The sequence below is a fragment of the Schistocerca gregaria genome, chromosome 10, assembly GCF_023897955.1.
Source record: "Schistocerca gregaria isolate iqSchGreg1 chromosome 10, iqSchGreg1.2, whole genome shotgun sequence".
NCBI lineage: Eukaryota > Metazoa > Arthropoda > Insecta > Orthoptera > Acrididae > Schistocerca > Schistocerca gregaria.
The window spans coordinates 131,073,445-131,092,519 of record NC_064929.1 but is presented as its reverse complement, the minus strand read 5'-3'; the positions used below and the strand labels follow the sequence as shown (position 1 = coordinate 131,092,519).

Here is a 19,075-nt window from a genome sequence, read left to right as displayed (position 1 = left end):
GGTGGTGAACTGGAGCCGAGCTCGCGGCCGCAGACTGTATGTACCTGGCGCGCCAACGTCCGAGGGCTTCTCCACGGTCATTTCCGGTGCGGTTCTCTTGCTACTTGCGACGGTCGTTCGCTGCAGTACGGGAAGCCAGGATCCGTTTTCCTTAAGGCTTTCCTCTTTCTTGTTGAAACTGTTCGCAGGGTTTTTGTATTTCTACAGCTTCTCTGAACAAGCGCATGTGATAGTGCTTCTCTACAGCCAGAACTTCCGTGTCGGCGAATTTTATTACGTGGTCGGTTTCATTCAGGGCGTGCTCTGCTATGGACGATTTCTCCACCTCTGTCCCAATCTGCAATGTCGCTTATGTTCTTTGATCCTGGTGTTGATTGATCTTCCAGTCACCGACATAAACTTTTCCGCATGTGCATGGTATACGGTATATTCCCGACATTGCAGGTGGGTCCCTTTTCTCCTGTGCCGTCCTAAGGCGCTATTTGATCTTCCTTGTTGGTTTGAAACTAGTCTTTACGCCGTGTTTGCGCAATATACGGCCGATTCTGTCCGTCACTCTGGGATTGTATGGCAGAATGGCTGTACCCGACATTTCTTTTTCTGATTCCTTACTTCGCCGAGTGTAGGCTCTGATACTCAGAACACTTTCCAGGTGTTGCATTTCGCGCCTGAGGTTCTGTGGTTCACTTATTCGTCCTGTTCGCGTTACGAGCGTATTAACCATGCCTCTTTTCTGGCTCGAATGGTGGTTTGATAGTTTGTGCAGGTATCGGTCCGTGTGTGTCGGTTTTCGATACATGCAGTGTCCCAGGTTTTCACCATCTCCTGTGACCAGCACATCTAGAAATGGCAGTTTTTTGTCCTTTTCTACTTCCGTGGTAAATTTTATGCTGGCATGGAGGCTGTTCAAGTGTCTTAGAAAGTCACTGAGCTTGTCTTCACCACGGCTCCACACAACGAAAGTATCATCGACGTACCTGTACCACACCTTAGGCTTGCAAGTCGCCAAGTCCAGTGCCTGTGCTTCGAATAGTTCCATGAAGAAGTAGTCCACCACTGGACTAAGAGGATTACCCATGGCGACGCCTTCCAGCTGTTCGTAGAAATCGCCATTCCAAGTGAAATAGCTCGTGGTGGGACATGCATGGAAAAGCTTTGTGATGTCTTGCGGGAAAATGGAACCGATGTGCTCCAGAGCGTCACTGAGTGGAACTTTCGTAAACAAAGAAACAACATCGAGGGTGACCAGGGTGTCATTTGGTGCAAGTTTCACTTTCTTCAGCTTCTCAATGAAATGTCCTGAGTCCTTTAGGTATGTGTCGGTCTTTCCCACGTGTGGCTGGATCAGAGAAGCCAAGTGTTTTGCCATGTTATACGTCAGTGAGCCAGGAGCGCTAACAATAGGTCTTAGTGGAACGTTGTTCTTATGGATCTTAGGTAATCCATACAGCCGAGGTGGTAGGGCTTATGTGTTGCGTAGGTTTCTCTGTACATCCGCCGGCAGGGAAGACGCTTTCATTAGTGGATTAGTATTCCGTGCGATACGCTGCGTCGGATCTTCGCTTAGTTTTCGGTACGTTGTCGGATCTGATAGGTATCGGATCTTTTGCTCATAATCTTTTGTGTCCATTACGGCGGTCGCATTCCCCTTATTGGCAGGCAGTACCAATATACTCTTGTCGGTGTTGAGATTCTTGATGGCTTGTAGCTCTTCTTTCTTTAGATTGCAAGCTGGTGGTCTTGCTCGGCGCTGTATCCTGGCTGTTTCAGTGCGTAGTTCCTCTGCCCTTTCACAAGGAAGGGTCCGAATGGCCGCTTCGGTGTTGGCAATGATTCCCTCCTTTTTGAAGAACAGACACTTCCTCTACGGTCAATTGTCGTTCTTTGAGGTTGACCACTGTGTGTGACATGTCGGGAATCGCCTTGTCGATCTGCTTTCGGCATCTTTCAGACTTTTTCTTCTGTCGCTCGGTGCAGCGCTCGAGTTCGTTCTGCATGCTCCTGTGAGTGATGCTGTCATTCTTGTCCCAGTCATCTCGATGCATTCTGCTATTCACTTGATAGAAAATGTCCAGAGGTTCCTGATCCATTCTTGCCAAGTCTCTCCATGTTATATGAATTCGCTCACGAAGAAAACCTCGTTCCATTCTGACGTGTAGCATCTTCATCTCGGCACCGTGACAGAAAGGCGAGAGAGGACATCAATCATGCTTTCTTCTTCTGTCGTTGGTCAAGGCGTCAGTAAAATCTGTAAATTTCCTCCCCGTAGAGGCGTAATACAAAATTGTTAAGGCTTTCGTGGCCACTTGTTGACAAAATGCCTATTGGCTTCTGTCTCGGGTTCTTCGGCCGACGTTAATCTAATGATTTTACTGACGTTTACTACAAGCCATTAAGAAACTCAACACCGACAACAGTATATTGGCACTGCCTGTTGATAACGGGAATGCGACTGTCGTAATGAAGACAGAAGATTATGAGCAAGAGATCCGAGACATGTGAAGCAATTACATCTGCCTTGCAAGGACCTGTTTAGGCAGTTAATGTACAATAGTTTTTTATGATTTTTGATAATTTGTTGAAGACGTGTATTTCGCAGGCCTCTTACTACTCATTGAAGATATAGGATGTAATTGTAGAAATGGGAGAGTTTTTTCAATCTGGTACATAATACACCAATCTGTACTATATTTTCAAATTCATGATGTTAGCAGTGTCTTAGCGAATCCTCCGTTAACAATCCTAAAGTGGTATCACAATGATTACCCCTGCATAGGATATTGATATTCATTTGTATTAAGAGACTACTTAAAAATTCAATCTGGGGTATAATATACACAATGGCTTATTGAAAAATAAACATTCTACACTAACGCTGCGTGGCTGGTTCGTGAAGCTCTGTCAACATTTGAATGGAGAATATTGTCAAACTCGTTCATTATGTATTGACAGTACTGAGAATACTTTAAAGTCCATCAGTACTGATCGTCTATATTTCTGGTGTTAGTAATACATCAATACGCGCTCTTAAAGGGTTTGACAATATTATTGAACCTTAAGGGATCCTTAAAAAGCATACTAAGTAGAGCACTATGTACATCTGCCCGTTCAAGCATTCCTTTAATAACGATTGGAAACAAGTAAGCGATTATTATGTTATATTTCAGCGGAATAGGAAACGCAAAAATCTCTTTAATTCGTGTTCTCGCAAATACGAAACTACTCCCTTAAATGTCGCAATCGCTTTATCGCTCGTTTCGTATACGCAAGACTCCAGTGGCTGGCTAAATTTACGTGTAAAAACTTTGGTCACGTGGAAACGGACACAGCTTACGTGTAACAACTTTGGTTACGAGGAAAACAAACTTCCATCGTCGTTTAAAATGACGGCGTTGTAGATGTGTTGGAATGTGAGTCATATAAATTGTGTGTGGGAAAGGGCGGTTTCCGGTAATGTGGAAGCAGTGGCTGAGCGAAGATGTTTCGATCGATGTGGACATACATTTATTGGCTTTTAAGACCGGCAGTTAAGTGGATCCTAAGGAAAACTACGAAGTTGTGTGAGCTTCAAAGGATATGTTACGGAGAAAAGCCTGGGGCTCCACGCGCCCATGGTGTGGAATTCTCCTTACGCTACTCACGAAATCAGTCTATTAGGAAACTGCTGGATGTACTGGATCGCCAGTGTGACTCTAAACTCTTCATAACGGAGAGAAAAAGTCTCGTTCCCTTCGCCGTTAATACTGTAGCCAGTGCGAAGGAAATCAATCTCCATATTCATAGACAGTTCATAAAATCGTTTAGTACTTGTATAGAACAAATTTGGGGCTATCGGGAACTAATACACCACGTAGAGTCACTGAGGAAGACGTGGTACGACGCATCTAACTTAGAACATGAAAGGAAACTACTAAGGTATGTATGTGCATGAAAATCGCGCAGCAGTTTCCGCCTTATGAGTGGAGTGTATTTTACCGTCATTTATACATGTAACTTTGCATTTGAGTAATCGGTTTATGTGATAGTTAATCTAAAAACATCAAAGTAAAAGACTGTTGGAATGATTACTCCAAGATTTTACAGGAAATGACGGATACACTTCACGTTTGTTATTATTTCTTATATTATTTACCCAAATGAGGCAATTGACTTAACACGAAGGCTGTTAAAAATACGAAAGGAACTACTTCAACTGCATAGACTACTTAACGTAGTCGGGTTGCTGTAGGCCTACACAGTTATCATTCAGAGAAGTGTATGGTATTGTTTAAAACCGATTCAGTGACGTTTTATTATGAGGGACCTTTGCAAGTAACATTATAAATTGTCTGCTCCCTGTAATTGTCTGGTTGTGACATTTCTTTTAGGTTTCATATGTTAAGGTACAGCAATAGAAAAGCCAGATATTCTTTAACGAAGTTGGACTGTCATATGTGTATTGATAGCTCTACCATAGTACCCCAATCTGAAAAGACCTGTTTCCATATGTGGGTAGTCATCCATCCATCTGTTCCCTCAGCCTTGTGTTATGTCTGCTTATTTCTGTAAATACAATCTAAGTTCCTTCAGCACTTATGACTGAAAATTTACTTTCCATACTTCGGGGTTCTGAGCCTTTCAGTGTTAAGGTGCCCTCTGTGCAACTCTCATAAGTAATGCCTCATACCCAAAAATATTGAATCCTACTAATACCACCATCTCTTTTATTTATTTATTTGTCCATGGGCCACTCAGTATAATAGTATCGGACATGTCAGAAACATGCAGAAATAACATAAATTCATTAACAAGATATGATACCATAAGGTGAAGGTAGGGTGCAGAACATAGTAAAAAAATCGGTTGGCAAAATCCAGTATTGCACAAAATATGTGCTATAACAAGAACATTTTAGTTCTAAACACTTCATAATTGTTGGCTTCACTGACACTTAACCAAACTATTATCATTCAGCTCTAACTAGGCCTCAAATTAGGCTAAAGACCAGGATGTTGGCAAAACAAAAAATTTGTATTGACATTAGTTGGTTTTGCCAAATCACAGCCAGTCACCTATAAACATAACTTACACCTCACCTCTGGCTATGGTGCAAATCAGTTTATTCTGAAAACCTACATTCCAGAAACTAACATAAAAGTAAAATAAATACTGTCAATTTTCTGTGCTCACTCTGCCTGCACAATTGACATCACACACGACATCACACACCATATCATTTCATCATGGGTTGAAGTGGATTCCAGGTACCTGTTGGCCATTCAACTGCATTGATACCCAAACTTAAGGATGCTTTGGCGTGACATTGTCGTCATGCAATTGCCCAAGTCTGAGGGCATGACATGATGGAAGAACAAGCTATAGTAGTACTTCATAACAATCACCAGGTGATATACAAAACATTGTTCACCACTGTGTCAATCACATTGTGGTTTACTGTACTGTGCATAGGCCTATTGTAGATTGGAAGTAACAGGTATTCACATTTGAACCTGTGCTAGAAATCCATTATACAGGCATGAAAAGACATCAGGGTGGGTTTCTTAGCTATCACAAGACAGTGTAACAAAATCCATGAACCTTGGCCGGAATAAGTTTTTCTGAATTTAAGGGAGAAACAGCTATCAGAAAACAGACACATTAAAATCTTTATTTGTGCATAAAGTTTCCTTTGTTGATGTGGACAGTTATGTTCATTTTCATACTTAATGTGTGGAACATACTATTTTTTCTTGGTACCTGTTAAGAGGAAGGAACAGTAGTGCTCCTTTACATGGCGGAACTTCATTGATCTTAGAGCTCTCGCAAGTAAGATAATTTCAGACAGAATTACTCATAATATTCCAGTATTCATTAACTTCCATATTGCTTATGGTTTCATAGACGTAGATGCATTAAACACAGTATTATCTGCTAGCTTAAGTTGATAGTGGTTAGAAATTGACAGTATTGATAAATTTACTTCTTTGGATATTGCATCTTCTGTCACTCATGTTAATCAAACTCTTCTTAGAGTGCACTTCTAGTAATTGGTTTCCACATAAAACTAGCACAATAAATCCTCTAAATCTCACACTAGGCTAGTGTGCGATGTTAGGGATTACCGAAGAATGGTGTTAGAAATTACCAGAGATGATGTATTGCACATATCAAACTGCAAAGATGAATGTTGACCTATGTATGTCAGCTGTAGTATGGGCTATACATTTTTTATTAACCTTCGAAACTAATAATATCGAGTGAAAATTACGATAGTATTACTAGCGATAGTTAAGGAACCTACAACAATAAAATTTGTATCCTATACTTCAGTTGACCTAATAAGTCAACAGAACAACAGGATACTATCTTAGTGGTTCAATTGAGGTACAGGATGCCATTGTTACATATGTCCAAGTGTTGCTACATCTATCATACCCTAGTCTGTGCTAGGTGCCTCCTTCGCCTTTATAATCGACTTCGGGTCGACAGTACCTATCCCAGAAGATAACAGAAAGCTGTTCTGAAACCTGGAGAGGACAAAGATCTCCCCTCTAGCTATCGCCCAATCTCGCTAATGAGTAGCATTTGTAAGGTTTGGAGCGTATTGTAAATTGCCATTTAGGCTGGTGTCTGGAGTCCTGAAACCTTTTAACACCTGCCCACTGCTGTTTCCGAAAGCATCATTCCGCAGTTGACCATCTTGTTGCGCTCTCCACTTATATTGTGAACAGTTTCCGCAGGAAACGCTAAACGGTAGCTGTATTTTTTTATCTGGAGAGGGCATACAATACCTGTTGGAGGACAGGCATCCTCCGCTCACTATTCTCTTGGGGCTACCCCGTTTCATCCGTGAATTTGTGACAGGACGCACATTTAAGGTGCGGCTGGACACTACTCTATTCCGTACTTCTTCCAGGAAAACGGGGTGCCCCAGGGCTTCATACTAAGTGTTGTACTGTTTGCCATTGCCATAAATCCAGTTATGGATTGCCTCCTTCCTGATGTCTCGGGCTTCCTCTTTGTCGATGATTTTGTAGTTTACTACAGCTCTCAATGGACCAGATCTACTTGAACGATGTCATCAAGGATGTCTTGATCACCTCCACTTGTGAAGCATCGAAATTGGCTTCTGGTTTTCTCCCAGTAAGACTGTCTTGTAATTTTTGGCGTCCTACAGAGTTTTATCCACCTTCCCTACATCTAGGCCCTGTTGACCTTTTGCTCGCAGACGTCGGTAAATTCTTGGGACTTAAGTTTGACAGAAAACTGTGCTGGCCTTCTCGTGTTTCATATCTTTCGGCTCACTGTCTGTGATCCCTCAAAACCCTCCTTGTTCTGAGTGGTTCCTCATTGGGAGCGGAGTGAGTGGTCTCGGAATTGGCTGTCTATTCTTTGGCGTCTAGATTCTGTCCACCACCATGGATTGTGTTTAGCATCTGGAGTTTTTTATACTAACCCTATGGAGAGCCTTCTGGTTCTCCGCTGTCCAGTCGGTGTGCTGTCCTGAGTCGTTACACTAGTCATGTAATCCGACCCATGTCCTTTTCTTTGACACCTCCTTGAATTTAGAGTATGCAGGCAGCTCTTCCCATCTGCTACCACCGGGAGTCCACTTCCATCAAGTGCGGCGTTCACTTTCCTTCCCTTCTCCTAAAACTTTCTTGACAATGGAAGTACAATGCCACCTTGGCTTCGCCCCCGGACCTGCCTTCTCCGTCACCTTTGTCAGCTTCCCAAGGATAGTATCTCCCCCCCCATAGTTTATCGTCTGGCATTTGCTGCTCTATGCACACAAATGGAGGATGCCAAATTAATTTACACTGACGATGCCAAGACCATCTTTGGTGTCTGGAGTGCCTGTATTATTGACAACACCCCTATTAGATTTTGGCTTTCCAACCAGTGTTCGGTTTTTACTGCGGAGCTTTACGCTGTTCTCCAGGATACAATGTAGTCTTCTTGTAGATTAATGCACTTGATCCAACAATGTTCCAGTACCTTGATGCCATCTTGAAAATGAGTTTCCTCCAGGCTTTCAAAATAGTTGTCAACTCTGGCTATCAATTCTTTGTTTGAAGTGAATCTTCATCCACCAAGAAAAAATTTTCAGTTTTCAGAAGAGATGGAAGTCTGACGGAGCCATATTAGGTGAATAAGGCAGGTGTGGCAACAATTCATAGCTTAGTTTGTGTAATTTTGCTATGATGATGACACTTGTGTTTGATGGAAGATGACTTTCTTCCTTGCTAAACCTGGCCTTTTTTGTGTATCTTTTGTTGCAATTTGTCCAGGAGGTTAGCATAGTATCCTCCAGTAATTGTTGGCCGAGTGGGGTTACAATCTACAAACAGAATCCCCTTTGCATCCCAGAACACTGATGACATGACTTTTCCCGCTGAAACTTGGCCAACCACTGCGTGGATCATCATCTAAGCTCTCATGTGTCTCCTTGGCAATAGTTGAATATGAAGGAGCAGAGACCCCCAGTGTATTCTGGAAATCAGCAGCTCTCTTCCAAGAGCACTGATGTGGCATGTGTTTACAGGCAACAGTCCAATGAATATCACGTGAACAACTCGTTGCGCTAGCACTGACCTCTCGAGGTGATTCTGAGTACTTTTCAAACCACTCTTGTGTAGGCTCATATTCACTGAAGTCTCTTCTCAACCTCTGAGCTCTTTACCCCATCCACCCTCTGGTCCACCGGATTCAGGACTGCCTCCACAAGCTCCACTTGAGAGGGGGGGGGGGGCATATCTGTGTCATTCCTCTGGATCCCAAGGCATGTTGCGATATGCAGAAATGAGGCAGCCATATAGTGGCAAAGTCAGCTGTCTCTCTTCCTTGGACCACTGTCCGCATGGTTCCCTTTGCTGACCACGGAGCGTTTTATGTTGACGTGTTGGTCTTTTATGGCACACACATTGGTCTGCACTTCAGGATAATAAATTACAGGACATAAAACCTCTTCCCTGTACTTGGACCTCTTTCTCCTGGCCTCATTATCGGGAGGAGGTAATTTTAACTAGACTCCAGATTAGGCACTGTCATTTTAGCCATCAACATCTGTTAAGTGGCGATACTCCCCTGCTTTGTCTCCACTGCTCTCAGTCGTGCACGGTGAGACACCTTTTACTTCAGTGTCCCTATTTTAATCTGCTATGTGCCCGTTTACAGCTGTCGCCTGGTATATCTTCCCTTTTAGCAGATGACGCGTACTCAGCGGATTGCGTCATTGAGTATAAAAATGTTACTGAGATGACATTGGTCATTTGAAGCTCTTTCTGGGGGAAACAATCTCCCTTCAGTAACACTTTTCTAAGATTTCCTTCCGCTTTTAGTTTCTCTCCTTCTTGAGTTTTGCTCCCATTGCTGCTGATTTAAATTCCTGTTTTTACCCTTCACCCCCACAGAATGGGTGCTTATGACCATAGCTTTTTTCGCGCGCGCCCACACACACACACACACACACACACACACACACACACACACACACACACACACACACACACACACACACACACAAAATGTCGGAGTGTGGTCTAGGATCACACTTAGATATTAGATATTTCAGCTATTTACATGTACATACATATTCCACAAGCCACTGTACGGCATATGACAGAGGGTACCTAGTCATTTATCATCCTGTTATACTTATAAATAGAGAATAGAGCAAGGGAAAACAGCTGTATATGTGCCTCCAAACAAATCCTAATTTCTCTTATCTTTGGTCATTATGTGAAACATACACTGGGGGCAGTAGAATCGCTCTGCTGTCAGCTTCAGATGCCAGTTCTCTAAATTTTCTCAATAGTGTTCCTCAAAACAAACTGATCTTCCCTCGAGGGATTCCCATTTGAGTTCCCAAAGCATTCTGTAATACTTACACATTGATCAAGCCTACTGGCAACAAATCTAGTATCCCGTCTCTGAATTGCTTCTATGTCTTTCTTTACTCTGGCCTGGCGGGGATCCCAAACACTCGAGCAGTATGGTACTCGAGAGCAGGTTGCACTAGGATTCTGTAAAGGGTTTCCTTTATAGGCGAACCAAATTAATGAAAATTGACCATTTGGCTTCCCTATGCTCATTTAATTTCAAATCAGTTCACAGCACTACATCTAGATCGACGTGACTGTAATCAAGCCGCACAGCACCAAAACTGTGCACTAACGTTATGGGATTGTTTTCCTACTCATTTACATTGACTTAATGTTTTTCTGCATTTGGAGTCAGCTGCCATTCACCACGCCAAAGAGAGATTCTCTCTTAAGTCATCTTGTATCATCTTACAGTCACTCAGGAATGACAACTTCCCACATACTACAACAAGATTCACTTGAGTCCATTTGTTAAATAATACATACGTACGAGGTGTGTCTAAAAGTATCTGACCTATAATTTTCTCGTGCAAAATAGAAACAATAGTGCGGCACCGCTGTACACAGTAAAGGAAGAGACATTTCTACACGTGCTCGAATTTTGCCCCACCTTCCATCGCGTCTGTTGCTGAGTGAGATGCTACACAATGTGTTCGTCAGATTATAGATTCTCTTGAGATGACTGAACGTGTTGAGCAAAGAACTGCATCAAATTTTGTCAAAGGTTGGTGATTCTCAGAGTGAAACAATTCGTAAGATTCAGCATGTGTTTGGAGAAGATGCGATGGGTGTAACACTAATTAACGAATGGTTCAGCCGATTCAAAAATGGCCGCACATCAGCAGAGAGTGACCAGAAATTTGGCAGGACCCAAATTGCTCGAAGTGCAGCTGTTGTTGAGAGTGTGCAAAATTGGGTGATGGCAGATTGTCACTTGACCGTGCGGGAGATTGCCCAAGAGCTTGATGTGAGTAAAGATTCTGCACATGCAATTTTGCTTGATGCTTTGAACATGCGTCGAGTGGCTGCGAAGTTCGTGCCAAAGCTTTTGTTGCTGGCACAAAATGACCTCTGTTTTGACGTTGCACAGGACCTTCTGGACACCACCAACAGTGATCCTTGGTTTCTGAACACTGTTATTACTGGAGGTGAGTCATGGATGTTCGAGTACAACCCAGAAACAAAAAGACAGTTGTCGCAATAGAAGCTTTCGAGTGTCCAAGGCTGAAGAAAGTGCGACAGGTGTGAAGCAAAATCGAGGTGACGCTGACTGTCTTCTTTGCTGTCCGCGGAATTGTGCATCACGATTATGAACTGCTAGAACAAACGGTGACAAGGAGTTCTATCAAGATGTTCTCCGGCGACTCCGTGGCACAGGTTGCGGACGACAAAAAACAGGCAACTGCATCATTGCATCATGACAATGCCTCCACACATAATCCCACTTGATCCAAAAATTTTTGGCCAAACATGGAATTACAGCCATTTGCCAGCCTCCGTACTCTCCAGACATGGCTCCTTGTGACATCTGGTTGCTTCCTAAATTGAAGACACTACTGAAAGGATCCGGTTTTGAGAGTAGAGAAGAGAGAATGCGGAACACCATGACCAAACTGAACACCATTCCAAAAGAAGACTTACATAGGTGTTTCTGGCAATGGAAGGATAGGTGGGCTATGTGTCTGCAAACACAAGGGGGCCTACCTTGAAGGGGATTAGAGTCTCAACCGCATCAGGTATTCGAAATATTTAGATACTTTTTAGGCAGGCCACGTATAGGGGATTTCTGAAGTTATGAAAACTGTTGTTAGACACGGTGATCGGTGCCAAACTTGGAAGCCCCCAGGGGGATTCGCAGCTCTTTCACGTGTTAGTACACGGCGCACACGGGCCCCAAGCTATTGAACACCTTTTTACATCCCAGGCTGCATTCCATTCCCCATGCCCCACCCTTCATGTCCTCACTTCTTCCCCTCTGTTTTTTTTTTTTTTGGGGGGGGGGGGGGAGGAGGAGGTTGGTCGATCTCCCATTCTCTATTTTGTGTCCATTGTGTGAGCCAACTAGAGGAGGACACCTTATTTTTAGCATCTTTAGCATGTGCTCTTACTGCCTCTTCCATCTTTTCCTCAATGCTGTTGTCCTTTCAACACTATAAAGCCAGCACGGCAGCCAGTCCTTGTTGTGGACTCATTGCGTACTCCTTTGGCTGAGCCTTCTGACCACGCAGGTATCACACTTCTGGAACCTGAGCTGCTACATCTCCATGTATGCCAAGGAGTGGTTGCTTGTCATGCTGGAGCATCGTAACTCCTGACAGTGGCCACCTAGCTGTGGCTAGGTGGTGCCCATGGGGAGAGCCCCTGATCAGAGTGGGTGGTATCATGGTTAGTGTATGAAACACATTTTGCTCTAAAACACTGGCTGTTTTACAGCCACCTCTTTAGTTGTGAATGAACCCTATAATATTACTTCTTATGACCTTACAGCCTTCTCTTCCATGGCTACTCCTTGGGAGGAGGGCCATCTGCAGCAACTTGGGGTGAAATGCTTTCCCTGTTCTACCTAGTCTCCACCAGGACTGACAGGGACACTTTCACCACCATCAAGTCATTATTATTTGTGGGAACTGTAGAAGAGAAATTTGGAAAAGTGGACTCTATGGGTACAATGTGGAAGGGTTTGCTGTCGGTCAAAATTCCTTCACGCCTGTCACAATCTTGAGTACATCCCGGTGTGTATTACTACTAATCATTCTTTGAAAATGGTTTAGAATGTCATTTTTCTTAGGGAACTCATCCTTCAAACTGTTGAACTCTGAGCCAGTGAGGAGTGATGGCGCATTCATCTCATTCTGCATGCTCAGAAAGGCTGTAAGGGCAGTGGCATTGATACCAAAGTCTTTATTCTGGCATTTTAGAGAGATACTCTCCCAGGGAAGGTAAAGGTTATGGTTTATTGGTGTGACATGAAACCTAATGTCCCATCACCAGTGACGTGTTTTCAGTGTTTGCAGTTCAGGCACATGTCTTCCTGCTGTATGGCAGACCGTTGTTGCAGTGAATGTGGACACCCACTCTGAGGGAAGCTCCTGTGTTCCACCACCCATGTGCATTAATTGTCACGATTGTCACTCTAAACTTCCAAATTGTCTGGTTTATAAGAAAGGAAAGAGTATTCAGTAGCACAACTTCCTTGATAGAAACTTCCTGTCAGATTAGAACTGTGTGCCGGGCCAAGAGTCGAACTCGGGACCTTTGCCTTTCGCGGACAAGTGCTGTGAGGACAGGTCGTGAGTTGTGCTTGGGTAGCTCACTTGGTAGAGCACTTGCCCACAAAAGGCAAAGCTCCTGAGTTTGAGTCTCGGTCTGGCATACAACTTTAATCTGCCAGGAAGTTCCATATTAGCGCACAGTCTGCTGCAGAGGGAAGATCTCATTCTGGGAACTTCCTCGATTGTTTATCCTACACTGGGACTTGTCTAAAATATGACTATCTTCACCCTGTGTCTTCACCATGCCTCTGTTACCTCCTTTCCTGCTCCTCCATCCTCCTTACCTCAATCTCCCCCCCCCCACCCCCACCCCCTCCACACCTCTCCTCCTCCCCTGCAGTTCCTAAGACCCCTCCGGATGCCACTATCCCTACTCGGCCGGAGAAGTTGGGCCCTTCTTTGGCATTTCCCATCAAAGGCCCATCCCCTCTAACCAGCATCTCCCAGACTAGAGGCCTGCTGCTGCACATCAGCCGCTGGACCCTCAGTTTGTGTTCCTCAAGGTTGCCTGCTCTTCCTCAGTTCCAGACTTCTCTGAAGTGTGTTATCTCTCTCTGGACCCTGCCCTCCTCGATCGACAGAGGATGAGGAAGATGAGGAGACACCTGGTCCTGGGACGAGGCCCCTCCTGTGCTGACTCCTCGTCACAACCGGACGCAGAGCTCTTGTTTATGGATGTCACCTGTCCTTGTTTGTGATAGGTGGTTACCTGGTGGTGTGACCGGCTTTGGCCTGTTTGCCTACCATTTGGATCCCTATTCTGTACTTATTCAGTGGAATTGTGTGCATGCTTAGCTGAGTGGCAATGTGTTTGCATACTGTGCAGCGGACTCGGGTTTGATACCCGGTCAGGTTGGAGATTTTCTCCTCTCGTGGATTGGGTGTCATGTCTCATTATCACACACGTAAGTCACTCTGTGTGGCGTCACCTGAAATAAGACTTGCTACTCGTCGTCCTAACTTCTCCGGATGGGGCCTCCCAGCCGTCAGTGCCAAACCATTATTTCATTTTAATGGAATTGTAAAAGATCCTGGTGTCACCTTCCAGTGATACAGTTCCTTATTTTCTTCAACGCCACAGCTTGTATCACTCTACCAGGTGTACCGATATGAAATGAGTGTTTTTTTGTGAAAATGAAACACTAATTTTGAATTGAAAAGTAAAAACATTTTATTCAAAGTACTGAACATTGCTTTCTATACATTTTGAACATCTTTCTGGCAATTTGTGGACACCTCGCCAATAGAAATGCTCATCCTTTGAAGCAAACCAATCAGACACCCAATTTTCGACTTCTTCGTTGGAATTGAACTGTTCCTCAGCCAATGCGTGTCCCATTGATGAAAACAAATGGTAGTCAGAAGGGACCAAGTCTGGTGAATACGGCAGGTGGGGTAGCAGCTCCCAGCCAAGTGTTTTGATTGTATCCTGAACCAGTTTTGCTTTGTGTGCAGGTGCATTGTCATGTAAAAAATTACATTGCCATGTCTTCTGTCCCATTCTGGTCGTTTTTGGATCAATGCGTAGTTCAAATTGATCATTTGTTTCCAGAATTTAGGAATTTATGAGACGGGGTATTGGCAGAAGTAAAGCTGTGGGGACGGGGCGTGGGTCGTGCTTGGGTGGCTCAGTCGGTAGAGCACTTGCCCGCGAAAGGCAAAGGTCCCGAGTTCGAGTCTTGGTCCGGCACACAGTTTTAATCTGCCAGGAAGTTTCATGATCATTTGTTGTCTGTAGTGATTAGTATTCAGTTTCACCGGGTTTTAGAAGCTCATGATACACCACACCTTTCTGATTCCACTAAACACAGAGCATTGTCTTCTTGCCGAATCGATCTGGTTTTGCAGTCGATGTTAATGATTGATTGTCTCGGATTAACCCATAATTTTTCCCATTTAGGATTCTTAAAATAAATCAATTTTTCATCGCCAGTAACAGTTCGATGCAAAATTGAATTTCTTTCATGTCTTTGAAGCAAAATTTGACAAATGGTTTTTTCGGTTTTCCATCTGTCTTTCATTCAATTCATGTGGCAACCATTTTCCACACTTTATGATCTTTCCTGTAGCTTTCAAACGGTCAAATTGTTTGTTGTGCAACATTTAGCGTTGCTGCCATTTGCTTTTGACTCAAAATATCATCTTCATCCAATATTGCTTGCAATTCGGCACCTTTGAACTTTTTTGGTAGTCTTCCACGTTTATTTCTCACATCAAAATCATTATTTCTGAAGCGTTGAAACCATCTTTTGCATGATCACCATATGCCTCGACAAGCATTCGATGCGACTCTGGAGCACTTTTTTAAAATGAAAACAAAAAATTAACACTTTCCGCAAATCATCGCTTTCTGGTACAAAATTCGACATTGTTAACACGATGAAAACATATGATGTTGTTTGTTCCATGACTTGCTGTATACTAAATAACATTGACAGATGTCATACCAACAAAAAAAATGGTCGTTAACAACAAATGGTTCCCTATCGGCACATTTGTATCTTAACGCTCATTTCATACCGGTACAACTGGTATAGTAATCTCATTCTAATAATACCCACTGCGTGGGGTCTGAGCTTGCTTTATGTCATAATAGTGTCAGCATTTTGAGGGCTTCCAGAGTGTTTGCACATTGGCCTGTACAGACATTTTTACTACATGCATCTCCCTTTGTACCACATTGCAAGCAATGGCCATCTAGATCCACTTGGACTCTTCAGTGTCACCGTTCGCCATCTCTACTATCTCCTGACAGACCATCTACAGCCACTGCCCTAACTGCCCTCCTTTGACAACTCTCCTCTCCCTTCTTCCTCCTTGGGGATTTTAATGCCCATCACCCATTGTTGGGCAGTGCTTCTTCTTGTAAATGGGGACCCCTCATAGACCAGTTTCTTGTGGACCATGACCTGTGCCTTTTTAATGGTGATTCCCCTACACATTTCAGCGCTGCTTATGGCACTTTCTTCGTCACTGATCTCTCCCTCACTTCCCCTCCTCTTCTCCCTTCATTACTGTGGTCACTGCACGATGACCTATGTGACGGTCACCAGTTCTCTTTGATTCTATCGTTGCCTTTCCATCTCCTGATGGCCGGGTTGCCCTGCCGGACTATCCGTCACACCAGTTTTCCTTGATATACCTCCCAGGTTGTGTTTATCCCCCTCTTTGTCAGGTTGTATTGATGAAGTTGTCTGATACTATTATTCACACTGCTGGCGTTGCTGTCATCCTCTTGACTGGACTCTTTCACCGCTGGCTGGTCCCATGAATACCTTAAGTGGCACCCATCCTTGGACAGTCTCGTTACTTTTAAACACCTTTGTGCCGAAGCCCGTTACTTAATCAAACGGAGCAAGTGGATGTGTTGTGAATGCTTTGTCTCCTCCCTAGGTTCTTCTGTCCCTTCGTCACGGCTGTGGGCTATTCTCTGCATCCTACACTGTTTCCACATCGGCACTCCAGGAAACGAACGTGTCGATCGGTTGGCCAAGCAGGCCACCCTTCACCACTCCTGGAGCTTGGTCTCGTGGAAAGAGATCTCTGGTCAACCCTACATTGCAAGGTCCACAATGTCTGGAGCTCTGAATGGTCTGTCTTGAACACGCCAAATAAGCTCTGCATGGTAAAGTCGTCCACGGCCGTATGGAACTCATCCTTGAGGAGCACGCGTAGGGAGTCAGTTGTTCTCTGCCGCCTCTGAATTGGACATACGCGGTTGACCCACAGCTATCTCCTTCGCCGTGAGAACCCGCCCAAGTGTCGCTGTGATGCAGGGCTGACAGTGGTCCATCTTCTGATGGACTGCCCCCTTTTAACCCCCTTGCGGCAGCCCTTTAATTTACCAGCTGCACTTCCTTTAATTCTAGGTGACGATGCCTCTGTAGCTGATTCGGTTTTACGTTTTATCCGTGCAGCTGGATTTTATCACTCCCTCTAGTGTGGGCGCTCTCGCATGATTTCTCGGGCTACACCCACTCCAGCGACTTTTAATTGTGACGTGGATACCAAAATAGTGTCTTTTATGGTAACAATTTGTGTTGGTAACTCTATCAACACTTTCCAGCCGGAGGTTCTTAGGTTGTAGTTGACTGGTTGACCTTTTACCTGATCCATCAACCACTCTAGTATGTTTTACTCTAGTCAAGTATTTGCTCTGCTCCTTTTAAGTGTCCTCTGTTTTGTGTTACTGTGGTGTTCATTTTAGCTCTGTACTCCTTGGTGTTCCCTCCCTCTTGGTGCAGAGGTTATGCTTTTACTGTATAGGCCTTTTACAAGTATGTCTGTTTGGAACAGGGGACTGATGACCTCGATGTTTAGTCCCCATCAAACCCCAAAACCAACTAACTTCTTGGGCCTTGTCCTCCCTGGTGACCTTCGAACACACCCGGCACTTCTAGTGGAACAACTTGCGACCCATTTTGTGACAGCATTGGCACCGGCATTCTATGCAGCCACATTCCTCTTCCGAAAACAAGAGGCTGAAGCTTTCTGCTTATGTTTTACCCCTTGTCGTGCAGAATCCTACCATGAACTTTTCACCGAATGGGGACATTTTCAGGTCATCTCCTCTTCCCACAGTTCAGTCCCTGCTACCAGTTCCATCCACAGCCAGTTGCTCTGTGACCTCATTTCTCCAGTTATGTAGCTGTATTTGACTCCAAGGTGTTCTCCCATCTCAGCAGAGGGGCAGTATTGTGGTTCCCGTCATTAAGCCCAGTACCGAACTGTCGTCCCTCGATAGTTACTATCCGATCAGTCCTACCTACATCCCCTGCAAGTTACTTAAACAAATGGTGGCTTGTTGGCTTTATTGGGTCCTCAAATCTCTCGACCTTTTGTCTCCTTACCAGAGTGGCTTTCGGGGGAGTAATGAATGTCATTTTTATTTCTGGTATTGTAATTGTGTACATCATTGTTCCTTTTGATCTGTAGTGGATTGTTTACAACAAACTTCATGAGAGAATAAATATACTGTGAAGTAGTAACTAGTCAGAATGCCCAACTTCTTAGATGTCTAAAAGATGATCATGTGTGTGCACCTGGTATTATTCTCTCAGCACGTTTTTGAGCAACAAAGTCTTTCTTAAAGATGAATTACTGCAGAGTATTATTATTCCGTATGCATTACTGAATGAAAGTATGCGGAATATGTGAACTTAACTGATTTCTGTCCCCCCAAGATTTGCAATAATTCTAAGTGCAAATGTGGCTGAACTAAGTTGCTTCAGGAGTTACAAAATGTGCTTTTTTCAGTCTAAATTATCATCAATATCAACACCTAAATTTTTTTTTCCACCGCATTTAGTATTTTCTTACCATGTATTACACGTATTATTGGTGTAGTACCCGTATATGTGCAGAACAGAATATGTTGAGGGTGAAACCATTTGCACAAAACCAGCCAATGATACTTTTAAGGGGAGGATATAACGGAAAATATAAACATTTATTTAAAAATTCATCACAGCCTTATTTATTAATGTACAAATCTAAAATTTTGCGTGTATAAAGCAAAAGAGCTGTATTTTAACGGAAAAATATAATAAAATATGCAGGATTAATATTTTTCCAGAAATTTGAATTTTTAATTTTTTTTATTGTCTTTTTTTCTAAAAAGCCATATCTCAAATTCTAATTGTGCAATTAATCTGAAAATTTTATTGTAGTGTCCTGAGAAGGCTATGAGACCACTGAACTACAGTTATTAATTTATTTTACAGATTTAATGATTAACAGAGTTTTTAATTTTGTGCATCCAAAATTAACATCTTTTCTACATACAGTCATCTAAAAATCAGAATGTAATTGCAGGAGCTCGTATTTTTTAGTTCCAGGGAGACAGCAACACGTTTCGAACAGTTCCTGAAAATTTCATAACATTAACACACAAACGTTTAGAGAAAAGTCTTCTAATAATGTAAAACAGAGAAAATGAGG

The 19,075-nt window shown here is 43.4% G+C and overlaps 1 protein-coding gene across 1 annotated transcript in view; it reads left to right on the top strand.

Moving 5' to 3' along the window:
• Positions 1 to 3,297: 3,297 nt before the first annotated feature.
• The window catches only part of LOC126293195 (ELMO domain-containing protein 2), a 34,639-nt gene continuing 18,861 nt past the window's right edge, over positions 3,298 to 19,075 (top strand). Inside the window, exon 1 of the mRNA XM_049986316.1 lies at positions 3,298 to 3,915. Within this exon, the coding sequence (XP_049842273.1) occupies positions 3,479 to 3,915 (437 nt within the window). The 5' untranslated portion in view covers positions 3,298 to 3,478. The remainder of the gene's footprint in view (positions 3,916 to 19,075) is intronic.